Raw genomic sequence first — 14,203 nt, 5'->3', positions numbered from 1 at the left:
CTCGATGACGCACAGCTACCTTCATCCACTGATGGAGAGGTCTCAGGGGTCAGAAAGTCTCTGGTTTTCAGCAGTTACCAGGCTGGGTTTTCCAGCACCTTTTTCTCTGTGCTGAAAGCTACAGTCAGGTCGTAGCTTTCACGGGAACTAAGGTTTGTGGAAATCTGCTCCATCAATTTGGAATTTTGCTGTATGGGTGGTTTTGGGTTTTTCTGGTATTCTGTTATGATTGAGTCATTTTAAGGGAATAAATTTCTTACAAACTAGATGAATAAGAGGTTACAGGTGTTTTGTTTTCTTGGTTGGTTGGGGGGTGTGTGTGTTTTGTTTTCTTTTCCCTGGGGTTTTATTCTGCACTTTGCATCTGTAGATTTCATTCATCTTGACATCCAGGCTCACGGTTCCATTAAAAATAGAAACAAATATCTGCAACTTTTACCAAGTGTCAGTTCTCAATCAAAAAGCTCTATAAATGAGAAGTCTAATTTTGTCAAGGGAAAGGTGACTGTCTTCTGCTGTATCAAGTGAGGATTAGATTAAGTCTTCACTGTAAATATTACCCCATTTAAACCACTTCTGCTTTTCATTGCACCTTTATGGCTGTCTTCACTGCAGCAGTGTTACGTTACACTGTCAGTGGACAAAAATCCTGTCAGTGGATAAAATCAGATGCTCTCCTTGTGAAAGATTGACAAGATGCAAGTGAAACCTTGATGAAAAAGTGATAAATTTTCTTAAATTGCAAGTACAATTGGCTTGCTTGGTGGTTGGTTTCTTGTGTGGGGTGGGGTTTTTTTGTTGGATTTTTTCTTTTGGGTTTGGGGTGGTGGTGGTGTTTGGTTTTTTCTTTCCAGGAGAGCTGCAGTTATGTGAGATAATTTTTCTATTTATTTCGTTTGGAGTTTTTGTTTTGAACAGCAGAACGTTCTTGAACAGATAAAACTGGAAGGCCAAGTAACTTTAAAAGCCCCAGCTGTCAGTTCTGAAAGGTGCTACTCTGCTAGATCTTCCGTTTCATTAGGAATAAGCTTAATACTCCTAAGTATCAGCAAGCACATGATCGGGCTAGTACTTCTCAAACACTGCAAATAGAAGTAATTGCCAATACAGACATTTACACTCGTAATTACAACAGTAGCTATCAAATGTGTGTGGAAACAGATGGAGCGGTATGAGCAATGCTTATAGACTGTTGAATTATTGACCAGCTTTGTGTACACTGGAGAATATGAAAGTTTCAGGGGTGAGGGTGAAGGGAGGTAGTGTAAATACCTTAGCTATGTGCATTGGGAACATAGCATCATTCCCACTGCTGAAAAGACTATAGAAAATGGAAGGATGCCATGGAATTTCCAGGTGCCAGAACTATGTGTCTTCCTATATGCATCTTACGGGACTAATGGTTTCTTCCTTTCAAAAATTCCTAAATGTTACCCATCAGCCTCTGACAGTGGACTAGAATAATTTCTTAGGTGTTGGCCTGTTTCATGCTTTGTTCTGATTCTTTTACAAAATATTTGGAAAAAGAAAAGGCAACACAAGAGTTGCTGCATTGATGTTGTTCTTGAAATGCATCCATACAGTGAACAGTCCCTCAAAGTGCTTGGTTTGGGGTGTAAGCAAAAAATTAGTTTAATAAAATTGAATTTTCTTCGAAAGGAAAAGGTGATTTGGCACGTTGTAATCTTGTATCTCTTGAACTGTGACTTACATATTTTGTTACCAGAAACATTTTCTTCTTTCCTTGGTTTTTAGTTTACATCTCAAATTGTTTGTATAATTATCAGTTGCTGGTTCCTCTGAGAGTTGCTGCTGGTACCACTGTTGCAGGCCAAAGTTTGCAGCAGGAGTTTCCCAGCTTTAATTATTGAGGTTCTTACAGGCACTTTCGTAACTTGAATAATGATTTTGTTGTTTTTGTTTATTCATTCTAGTCGCTGACAGATACTGCAGCCCATTAAAAACTGATGTGGCTTAGCTTTTCATTTAAGTATTTTTGCAGGATTTGCAGCTCAGTTCTGTGCCAGTTTTATGCCTGCCTTGTACCCAAATAAGCATTGACTTTAACCAGTCTCTCTCTAAAGTCTGATTCTTTATCAGAATGGTAGTAAACACTCTTACCTACTTTTTGCCTGCCCTAATCCTGAGGCAAACAAGAACTTGTTGTTACTGCATGTGTTGAATTGTGAAATGTGTTTATTTACATAAGCTTCCTTATTCAGGAAGTCAGTCTCTCTGCTATTTAAGGTTATAAATGAACTTCTCCTGCTTGGCTAGTTACTGCAGGCAACTCTTTCCTGTAAATATTGAAAGTGTTTTCTGTGGGAGATATGTCAGTATAGTGATGTGTCAGAAGCTCAAATCTAGCAGAGATGAAGAGCTGTTTTGCTGATTTAGCCTGACAGCTGTGAAGATGGGTCTTACTGATCCCAGTACATGCATATGAGAATTCGTGTAGTTTTGCTAGTGCAAGGGCTGAGACAAAGTAGCTTGTGGGAAATGGACTTAGACATAAGCACACTTAAACCACGATCGGTTTATCTGCTGTTATTTTGATGCCTTTATGAAATATTTGAAAAAAGAAAAAGCAACACAAGAGTTCCTCTTTTCAACTAACTTGTAAAATGCATCCATACAGTGAACAGCCTCCGCAGTTGTTTAGTTTGGAGTGTAAAGAAGAAATGAATTTAGTAAAACTTGGGTTACTTTTAAAGAAAAGGGTATTTGTTCATGAGTATCTAGTATTGATGGATCTGAGAGGCATTGTCTGCTTGCAGGGAATTTGTTAGTTAGTATGCAGATCAGAGCAACTACATGCAGATTTATGCTTACTGTTTTTAATAATCTAACGGTAAAACATACCTTCAGTGAAAGCTGCCTAGTAATATGTGACCCTTTTTAGTCACTGAACTCTTACAAGGAGAGAAGGTGGCGCAGTAGTACAGAGAGGGAAGTTGGCGCTAGCCAGTATCCTAACTGGTAGAGGGGTGGGTAGCTCAACTGGATGAAAACTGCAGCAGGTGCTGTTAACATTTTGCTTGGTATGTGGTTTTGACTGTAAGAAGAAAGTCTGATTATTTTGTATATTTGTATTTAACTACTAGAATTTGCTAAAACCCCTTTCAAGAATGTGATACATCTACAAGATACTTTATAGTAGTGCCCTAGAAAATTTTGTTCTTGGAACTCATGTTTTTAAAATGTATTATTTTTTGTTTGTTTTTTTCCACATGGTAACCATGGAAATATATGCACTGCAGAAACCAGAGGTGTTTGAATTTTCACGATTTTTGCACAGTTTTCAATTTTCTTTGCAAAGTAACACCTGTTATATTTCACACAGGAAGGAGTTTTCTACACTATAGGTCCTGTGGTAGTTGCAACATTTTAGACTACTTACTGGATAAAGTTGTGCTAGGCTGTAGAGGGTGGTACTGCACAGACAAAGCTTTAATTCCTAATTGCTCATGAAGCACATCAGTGTATGATAATTGAGGATTTTACATGTTAAGATTTCTTCACATAACCTTTTCTGTACAAACTAATTTTATATGTAGGGAGTGTTAAGTACTGCATTTGAAAGTAATTGTATTAAACTTACAATTTATTAATTTGTATTTTTAATTAATATAATTAACTTATCTAATACAATGATTGAAAATTAATAACTTAAAATAAGAATTATTTCTCAGAAGCCTTTTCAGTAGTCCGATGCCATACTTTCATGGCCGTGTCACGCTAACATGAACTGCCACTTCTTCAGAAAAGCAGCAGTTTTGCCCCACATGTTTGCCCATTTCCATGCCACTTCTCCCTTCCCTTGCCCCAGGAGAAACATTCATGTGATGAAAAGAACTGAGAACTGCTGTGGATTAAAATTAGCTTCCCTTGTCCTTCCCTGACTTCTGTCCATTGCTTTTTAATCTGGCCTGGCTCCCTGACATGGTTTGGCAGTCAGCCACAGGGATGCTTTTGCTCTTTCAAGGAAGGTCATGATAGAGAGGCAGGAATGAGTTGACTGTGGAAGGACAGTCCTGGGGCTTTATTTATACCAGTCCATACTAAACACTGAACTGCAGCCTAATAAACCAAACTGCTGTTTCTTGGACTTTTAAGCCTCAAAGCATGTGGGTTGTTGCAAGAGAGGAAGCACATCTACAAATGTGTTTTCTCCAGCAGTCTGGAATAATTCGCTTTAATGAGCACTTCAAGAGCAGGAACAAGGTATGAAGGAGATTCCTTTCCTTAGGCCAAAGCTTAGTTTTAACTAACTGGATATCAGTTCTAACTGGTTGCTTTAGAGAACTGGAACAAAAAAAATCAGCTGTATAATCAATCAGTAAAAGGTTGCTAATAACACTTTAATTTGAAAGGAAAGCTTGGGAAAGAAAGGGAGGTGCTGCCATGAAGGACTAAAATATCCGAAGGGATGGAACATCTCTCACCCACCAGGACTCTGCAGGACACTAGGTCACGTCCCATGCTTCAGATGAAGCTATTCTGCTTGTCTGCATTGAGGAAGTCTTGCATATAACCCATAATTTAGGACCTGAATAATAAATCCCAGCTTGATTCATAGGTTTTGGATGTTTGTTCTGAGTTTTTTGGCATCAATCTGTGTGTATCTTGAGGGAGGAGTGATTTTTTTTTTTTAATGAAGGTGTATCCGTTAATAAATTTCTATAAGCATTGTGTCTGGGTTCTCTTTTAGATTAAGGAAGCAAAGTTTTTATCTCATCTGTATGGGTTTTCTGGTGGAAAATGATTGAATCGGGACATATACACGTGTACAACTGCTGAGCAGAACTAGTACAAGACTTGATTTTGTTTGTGGCTGAATAAATTTACCGATTTACATTATACATTTGAAAGTTTCAAAAAAAATTTAAAGGATTCACATTTTAAGTGACTGTTAGTTGGATTTGGTCCTGTCTCCCCAGAGTGGTCTCTGTTATGTTGTACTTCTGGCATTTTCAGGGTTCACCACCTGTGTTTGGACCAGTACTTTATGATTTAAGAAAAAGAATAAAAGATGGAAAGGCTGAAGATAGGACTTGTAAATAAAATTGATTTTATTATCTCTGATAAAAATAGAAGGAAGTCAGTTTTGACTGGTAGTTCTATGCAGTAGAGTACTGCTCAGAATTCAACAAAGAATAGGTATTATCGCTGATAGCTGGAAACCTGGCTCCTGTTTTGGTTTGTCCAAATCTGTCACATCTCTTGTGCAGGCTGTTGCTGTCTTGCCAGCCAAGGAAAGAAGTGAACATTAAGTAAGACTTCAGCTTTAATTTACAGCTTAAAATTATACCCTGTAGCATTGAAAACTAAAATAAAATTTTTAAAAAAAAAAAAAAAAAAAAAAAGCTGGGCTACTTACAGAGCTCTTAACTGTTGCAGGTTTGCTTTTAGGAAACTGACAAAATACTGTCTAGCTCAAGGCTTCAAAATTGTGGACGGGATTAAAAGAAGATTTTGTCTGTTTTCAGATTTTGAGTTGTAATTTTGTAATGGATAAGAACAATTTGTATTTTACACTTACTGCATGCTGTAAATCAGTTCCTGAATATGCTATCCCAAAAATCGGATCCTAGTGTTTTCTTCTAGTCTTTAGGCAGTGCAGCTGTAATTTGGCTTAATTTATTGTTTATCCTGTTCCTCTCCCTTTTTCTTCATGTTTTTTCCAGTCCCTTGTCTTCTCCACTTCTTACCAGTCCTTCCCAGTATTCCATAGAAGTGTTTGCAGTGTGCAGTTAGATTATTAGTGCTTCCATTTTAATAGCAAACTTTTATGCAGTTGTTAATTCTTACGTGATCATTCCATTACTAAGAACTTTTAGGTTTTATATTCCAACAAATGTCTTTTTCAGAACTGCTCCATATGTTCTGGGTCTTGTGGGTTGGTTTTTTTTAACTGAAGGAAGGTTCTTACCCATTGCAGCTGGTAAGTTAGTTTGCTTTGCATCACCTGTTTTTATCATAATTGGTGTTTAAACAGAAATACAAGATCAAAACCTTGCTCTCAAAGTCAAAAGGTTGATAAATGGGATATTAAATTGATGCAGAGTTATTAATCTAACCTTAGTTGACTTTGCAACTCTTAGAGCAGAAACCAGACAAAGTCATAGCTGGTCAGTTTTTCATGGGAGGGCCAGTGCGTCTCACTGCAGTGTTAACGCAAGATGGACTTGAACGGTGCCAGGCTTATATCACGTTGGAGTTTTTTTCCCCCACCATTTTCACATTGTGAGAAACAAAGTGTTTTGTTCTTGCTGATGGTCTGTTTCGGTGCTACCATTTTAGTTTGTGTTTTGAAGTGTTTCCCAGCTATTAAACTGTTAACTGGTGCTCACACTACTTCCTCTGAGTGTGTATTATTTAACGGTTAGTTGTGTTCATTTTCAAACTTACCAGCACAGAGAAATCTTGTTGTAAGCCTTATGATGTTGTTATTGCCAATCAAAAGAGAAGTTTAAAGACATTTAAGATGACAAGTTGAAGGTCTAAGAATGGGACTTAGAATTTGAATTGTACACTTCTCACTTGCTTCTGAAATGTGGTACCATAACCACAGGATTCACTGAGGCATCTATGTACATCTCAATAATGGTAAAGGCTGTAATTGTTTTTATAAAAATGAAATACACATATATATTTACCAGAATATCTTCATACGTACTCACTTTTCCATTAAATTATTTTTGGAGATTTTAATGAAATAGCCCACTTAATTACAGACTTCAAATGATTATATTACGGTTTTGGAACAAAAATTGAATTGTATTTTGATAAAGGGCATTTTAAATACCAAGCAGAGATTGGCATTTAGCACAGCAGATGGGCGTTTGTAGTGGTGCCCAACGTTTAGACTTAATCAGTTTAGTTGTTGCTTTCTTGCCATGAATCCCATCCAAATACTTTCCCCGTGCTCTCCGCGCCCCCCCCCCCCCCCCCCCCCCCCCCCCCAATAAATATTTCTGGCTAGCTGGTTCTTGTGGGAGATGTGCTTGAGAATAACAAATACAGTGCCTGTGGGAGGTGGGAGAAAGGCAAAGTAATTCATGGTAACTCTTCAGGACTCTCCATCTGTGACCCCTCTCCCTCTGCTGTCACCGCACCCTTGCAGCTGAGAGGTCCTAACCCTTTTTTTTTTCAGGTGCCTTCCTCTGATTCACTTGCTCTTAAAGTGTGTTTCGGGCCAGGGTACTCTTTATAGTACGTGAGTACTGTGCCCTTTGTTAACCATTTTTTCTATAAGCCTGCTGACTTTCCATACAAGAGTTAATCGATAAAACAAACGGAAATATTGTGTGAATGTATTGCTAGATAAATGTCCCCTGCTGTTTGGGGGTGGGTCCAGGGGATTTTTGGTTTTGCTTGTGGTATTTTTTTCATGTTTGGGGTTTTTTTTTTGTTTTGTATTTACTGCCATGGAAGGAGGTATTACTACCTAGGAACCTCTGGATCTTGAGTTCCCCTTCCCGTAGAAATCTCTTCCAGCAGACTTTCCTGCTGACCATCGTGTTGCCTTGGTTCCGAGTACAGCTCTCCACAGGCCAAGTCCCACGCCACCTGTGATACGCAAGAAGATGGCTTGTGTCTTGTCCAGCTGCGGGTGTACCTGTAGCATTTCTTCTGACCAGGGTTTGAACTGAAGCAGGTGGAAGAAATAAAACTGCCTGAAATCTTCCAGTTGTGACTCCTCAGCCATTACCTGACTTTTTAATACCTTTTTGCGTATCTCCCCAGATACTCTACTGTATGCTTTGGGTGTCTGCATTGCCTAAAACTTGCTTCCTCTTCCAGTGATTGCGCTTGCTGGTCATGAAGAGCTAGGCTTGCACTGTGTGTTTGTGCTTACCCGATCTCTGGATCACTGGTGCATCCTCCCCAGTTCCTGACGCGTCCAGTTGTTTTGACCACGGCTGTGGCCCTCGTGCCAGTGCTGTTACTCATGCTTTGTTCTCTCCTTCCAGCATCTTCCTTTCTTGAGCAACAGCTTTTCCCCCTTTAGTTTCAGCCTCCTTCACTCCAACTTCTGCTGTACCAGTGAAACCAGTCTGAATAGGGTTTGTTTGCTGGTCTTTGCATACACTCTTTGCACCCTCATCTTCACTTTGCTGAGCCATATATGAGTGATCCTTGCTCTTCAGTGTTTATGGGAACCAATATATCAACATCTCTTTCCTGGATTCTTTTTTTTTTTTTTCACAGTCTTACAAAATTAAATCATACTTGTATGGTGACCATACAGGATTCCTGTATGCATTCCAGTTTGTATACAGCAACTTCAGCTGTGAAGTTTAGACTTTTCAGGGGGGGTTGTGGCTGCTGTTGGGTAACAGGACTGAAATTTGATTGTGAATTTTTTTTTTTTTGGAGACTGTTTGCCATTTCTGTGCTATCCACCACATGCCATGCAATTCACACATGCTGTCTTTTGCAACAAAGTGCTAAGTAGTGGGAAGATCACCCGATTACAGGTTTTATTGTGTTCCAGCATGCTGCGATGAAGATAGATATGCTTTTGTTAGCAACAGTTCCTTGGATGTGTGTGTCTTGGAATAGATTAATTATTAAAGATGCCAACTTGATCTCCTGAAGTTTTGTAAGCTGTGCTTATTTCTGTGATGCATCGTCTTTTTTTCATACTGAATTTAGCTTCCTTTGGGTTTTTTTCTCTTTTCTTTGCTCAAATATTCTGTGACTTAGCATGACTCATTCTGTCTGTGTGGGAAAGGGCTGGTTTATTACAGGGCCTGTTCTTGAGTGGGGAGGGGGAAGGGTGGAATGTATTTGTGTTTTCTATGTGTTTGTTGTGGAAATGCATAAAACTTCTTTTTCTTTTCTTTTCTTTTTTTTTTCTTTTCTTTCTTTCCTCTCTTCATCATCTCATCTGTGTGGGTGAATGTTCCTGCAAACCCTTGGGGAACCTATAGAGACTTTTGGTATGCTCATTCCTTCATTAGTGCCCAAAGTCACAGATGCTACAAACAGTTTAAAAGACTAGAAAAGCAAACATAGTCACAATGTAAGGTGTCTAAAAATGTGCACTTGAGGAAATTTCTAAGTCTAATCATGTAATAAACCTATTTGTTTGCATTATCACAATAATACCAATGGCCACTACAATCCAGTTGTTGTAAATTTTGATTATGCACCTGAAAAGTAGAAATCAAATGTTCTCCTGTAGCAAGAGTTAATGTCTTGTGATTGAGAGAGAATTTTCAAAAGTACTTCTCCTGCTCAGAATTCTAAGTCCTATTTTCAGAAGTGACTGAAGTGTATGCATTTAAGTTGCCTAAATTATATTTGAAATCACCTGCTGATTGTGTTTCGGTGTTAGGAGCCCAGGTGACCTCTGAAAATGAGAACCAGGCACAATTTGACCCACTTTCTCATTAGGAAGAAAACGTAATTCTAATGAAACATGCCACAGAACATTAAATCATATTTAAAAGATAGTGATTTAAAGATAAATGAGCACCATTGGGTAGCTTTATTTTGAAAATATGCATTTAGTGCTGCTTTCCAAGAAAAAAAGAGCAAAAGTGAAGTACAATTATGTTGAAGTTTTGTTGAAGGAGAGCTTGTGGCTTATTGATATTCTAGTAATGAGAGATTTTTCTCCTGCTTCCACAATCTGAATATTTCCAGTTGGGTCACATTTTCCACAAACAGCATTCCTTATTCTATAAGTAGAACAAAGATGACTACATATAAATGTCATTTTTAGAAATACTGAATAATTATATTTCAGTGCAAAACGTGGAAATTTAAAATATTTATTTATACGAACAATGAATTTAGCATGAGGGATATTTAAGATGTACTGTAATAACATAAAAAAATGAGACCAATTTCATGTTTTGGTTGTGCTATACAGTGTTAAAGTTAACATTAATTTCTAAGCTACAGCCACGTAAGTTTGAAGGCTCTCATTTTGGTAATCTTAATGATCATCTTAGGGTTTTTTTCTTGTCATTAAGAGTTCATGCTAGTTTGACATAAATTGATGTTTTAAAAACTTTATCAGTAGTCATCACTTTATCAAGTCATCTCTGTTCTCCTAATGGAAAAAGGATCATCAGGCATTAATTTGGACATTGTTAACTTCCCTTTTTTGTGTTGAGAAATTATTTCACGCCACAGGAAATCCTGTCCTTTTCCCAAATTAGGATCATTAAAAGTCATTACATGAGTAACCCCCCTAACTTAAAAACAATGGAAATATTTTCCCCACACAGGATAAATATGTCAAAATTACCCACTAAAATACTTTCAACTCTCAGTGAGTTTTAATACCAATTTAAAAGTTCCTTTGATATAAACTGTGTTCTTCCTACTCTACTTAACCATAAGTTTAGGGTTATAAATATCTTCCTCCTATGATATTGCTAGTTTCTGTTAAAACAAAATTACTTGGTGGCTGTCACTTCTCTAACCATGAAGTCCACAAGAATTTTTTGACATTTTTTCTGAAATTGTCATGTTTGCTGCCCCATCAGAGCCAGTGCTGGTGGGAGCCATAAACTTCCCTTGAGTATTTTGTGATAGTTGAATTCCGTAGCTCACTTGAGGGGGGAAGGAAAACAAATAAAATGCAAGACCAGCATTCTCCAGGGCTGCCATTGTTTTTACTGCTGCTGTAACTGTACTTGTAGTAGAAGAGAATTTTTTAAAAGTTCCCTGTGTAGACACTAATATTCTCTGAAAAGAAGAGTACAGAAAAGTTTGATTAATCAGATGGTTGTTTACAGCCCCTTAGAAACCTAATTCTTTTATGACCATCAGAAGGTAAAATACAGTTGTGAAAACGTGTATTTCTAGATACAGAGCAGAATAATCTTGGCATGTTGCTGAGTATTTTCATAAATTACTTGTGGCAGAACATCATAGTACAGAAAATCCACTGTTATTATCGTTGTATTATGTGAAATGATTCAGAGAACACAAAGCCAGTATGATATTTTCTTTTTGATTCTGTTACTCTTTCAGAAACACGGCAATGTCTGAAACACCTCCCATTTTGACTGTGCATTAAGTAATCTGCATTGATCTGGCTGATACGTGATATTAAAAAAAAAATTATCTGAAAGATGATCGGAACAAAATATGTTGGTGTACATTTTGAACAGTCATCCAGAATTCTGCTACTATACATTCCTTCAATTTCAGTGGGAAATTGAGACTAAAATACATATTCTGTGACTCTGGGCATGCCTAATGTGCAGTGTTGTTGTAGCCCTGTGCTTTGTCTTTGCAGTAATGCTATTCATTTGCTACTTGAGCTTGCAAACAGCCTTTAAATAAAGGTGATGAGGGGAAAAAGCAATGAGAATGACATTACGCTCAATCAGCTGAAAGAAAATGTAACTTATTTTACAAAAATAAATAAATAGTCTTAACTTTGTGGAATGGCTATTTGTATATGTCAGGTGTTCGTGTTTTTTCCCAGTCAAATTAAGAATGTCTTGCATCACCTTAAAGCCTGCTTGCGTATACAATATTGTGAGTTATTAGAGCTGGTGTAGTTTAAGTAATTTGTGTAGAATGATGTAGTTACTCCAGAAAGCTTAAAGATCACCTGGAGATATTGTAGAAGTTCTAGAGGCATTGGTGCTTGCTTTCATACATGGTGAAGTATTACAAGTTGAAGAAAGAAGTTGATAATAAAGTTAACATATTTTGTTAACAAAGCATCTCCATTAATTAAAATGTGCTTTTTTTGTGTGTGTTTTCAGTGAAAGAGTTCCTAGCCAAAGCCAAAGAAGACTTTTTAAGAAAATGGGAAAGCCCCCCTCAGGTATCAGTCATTTAAACATTCAATAGTTCTCCCTGTTGCATTTTTTCTATAATGTTATCAGTGTGTTACTAGTTTGCAATGAGCAGTGCAGAAAACATAAATAAGTTTAATGCAGTTTTTAATGTCAGTTTTGTCATTGAAGTTCATCAGCAAAGACTCTTGGGTCTTCTCCAGATTTGAGCTGATGAAACGCTCATACTGAACAACAGCTTTCTCTTACTTTGAGTGATGTTCACCATCAACATGACAAGACTCAAAATCTACTGGCATGCTTTAGCTGGCTTTTTATAACAATAAGCATTGGCACGTCTGTAATTTAACCTGTTAATAATTTTCCACATGGTTTTAAGGGGAATTAAGGATATTGAGCCTACTGCATAAGGCTTGGGGGTAGTTTAAGGAACTTGTTGGAGAAGAACCTTCTGAAAATTGAACTTGGGGGTTTGGCTTGTTGGGGAAGGGTTGTCTTTAAACCAGCATTTGAAAAGATACGGTAATGAATATTTGAGAAAATTTACTCAGTGATATGGTCTCTAGACAAATCACATGTAGAACTGTCTCTAGAGCTTGGGGGTTTTTGCATTTTCCAATATTCCTGTTTGTGAAGCATGAGGGGGTTATTTATCTGTATGTTGAATTCATGATCTGTTTACCGCTAAGTGTTTCTTACTAAGCTTGTGTCATCTGTATGGATAAATTACAGAAATGTTGATACAATTCAGTTAAGTATTTTTCTGTTTTAGAAGTAATGTAAAATTTATTAAAAACTGACAGGCATGAAATTATAACAACAGTATAGTTGGCTATAGTTGTCTTCAATAAATGTAGTTTCACTCAATTTTCTTTCATAAATTCAATTTATACAGTTAAAATTGTCTTTGGGTATTGGATTGTAAATTATGTTATTATATCCTTGTACATGTAGAATACTGCTGGCCTAGATGATTTTGAGAGGCAAAAAACCCTTGGAACAGGATCATTTGGGAGAGTTATGATGGTGAAACATAAATCCACAGAGCAGTATTATGCTATGAAGATACTGGACAAACAGAAGGTTGGTGTAATTTATAGTGGGTTTTGTGGTACAAAAGAGTTTGATGTAGACAAAGATCTGGTAACTGTGGCTAAACTGTGTTGCACTTACTGTGCTTTTGGTTATCACACTTGGATACTGGTGATACTTTTAAACCCTTGACTTTGTCTTATAGCAGATTCAATTGTTGGGTTTGCATAGAATTCTTACAACCACCAATAACATAAATGGCAAGCTGAAGAGGCTGGAAGTAGTATCCAAGGCATTAATAAAATGTTACCAATTAGATTCTTTGCTTAGCTTTTGTAAGGTGGCCTATATATTATTTGACAAAAGCAAAACGTAATGCTGTAGTTAAAATAAATAAGTAAACTTTTCCAGGGTAGCTCAGAATTCTGGAAGACTCTCTGAATCAAATTCTCAAAATTTTCACTTATGAACCATAATTTATTAAACAATTTGCATGAATTATTTCTTTTCCGTTCTTGATCCCATGAGGTACTATTTTTGTGTGCATAATTGTGTAATAATCCTGTTGCATCTATAGTAACTGCATAGAACAGTAGTGTGTCTCTCGGAACAGCTGTCACACAATAGTTATTTTCTGTGTTGAAAACTTAAGCGCTGTAGTCTGAATCTGTATTGTTGCTCCAGCCTGATTGTTTTTAGCAGCTTATTACTCCTAGATTGTAAGCTACATCATGTGATAAAGTTTAATTTTAAATAAAATAGAGTTCCAGAATGCTAAGAAGTATTTTAAAGGAATAATTCATCAGTACAATTAGTTTTTAATGGTTTTGACAAGTTTTTCAGAAGTACATTATTTAGATTAGTAGATTCTAAAGTCCCTGATATAAGAGTCAGTCTTACTTTGTAAGGCACTATACATAAGTTTGCTGATGTATAACAAGAATCATATTAAGAAAACATTAATCTGACACAGAGAACTTAATAGTCAGAAACTGACAAAATGAAAGTCGGCATTGACTCAATGTGGGCTCTTGCACTTAGGCATTATTATATTCTTCAGTAATTTTATATAATGAAACTATGGCAGTGACATAATCAAATTGTTTTCCTGGAGTTGCAGTTCCCATGTTTTTTACAAGTGATTTGGGTTCCTGGACCTTGAATAGTGTGTCATTTAATTAAAGACTTGCCTTTTAGTGTCAATTCTGGGATTATTTTTTTACTTGGAAAAGCTCAAATCTTTGCAACTTCAGCATTCTCCTATAACAATGGTTTCTAACTATTATTTTAAAATAAAAATCCCAATTAAATTTAAAAGACTTTCCAACATAGTACAACTGAAAGACAGCCCAGACCATTTTCACCCATGTGGAAATTTACCTTGTCATTACCTC

At 36.9% G+C, this 14,203-nt stretch overlaps 1 protein-coding gene across 4 annotated transcripts in view; it reads left to right on the top strand.

Annotated features, from left to right (window-relative positions):
- The window catches only part of PRKACB (protein kinase cAMP-activated catalytic subunit beta), a 74,930-nt gene that overhangs the window by 43,961 nt on the left and 16,766 nt on the right, over positions 1-14,203 (top strand). For 3 of the 4 annotated variants that reach the window (XM_040610314.1, XM_040610312.1, XM_040610316.1), the window contains exons 2-3: positions 11,745-11,806; positions 12,732-12,860. In XM_040610314.1, the coding sequence (XP_040466248.1) occupies positions 11,745-11,806; positions 12,732-12,860 (191 nt within the window). Of the gene's footprint in view, positions 1-8,939; positions 8,949-11,744; positions 11,807-12,731; positions 12,861-14,203 lie in introns of all 4 variants that reach the window. The other variant, XM_040610313.1, reaches the window with a different exon arrangement.

Source organism: Falco naumanni, chromosome 11 (assembly GCF_017639655.2).
Source record: "Falco naumanni isolate bFalNau1 chromosome 11, bFalNau1.pat, whole genome shotgun sequence".
In the NCBI taxonomy this organism is placed as follows: domain Eukaryota; kingdom Metazoa; phylum Chordata; class Aves; order Falconiformes; family Falconidae; genus Falco; species Falco naumanni.
Note: the sequence above shows the minus strand (reverse complement) of the source record. Positions and strands in the feature narration are given on the sequence as shown.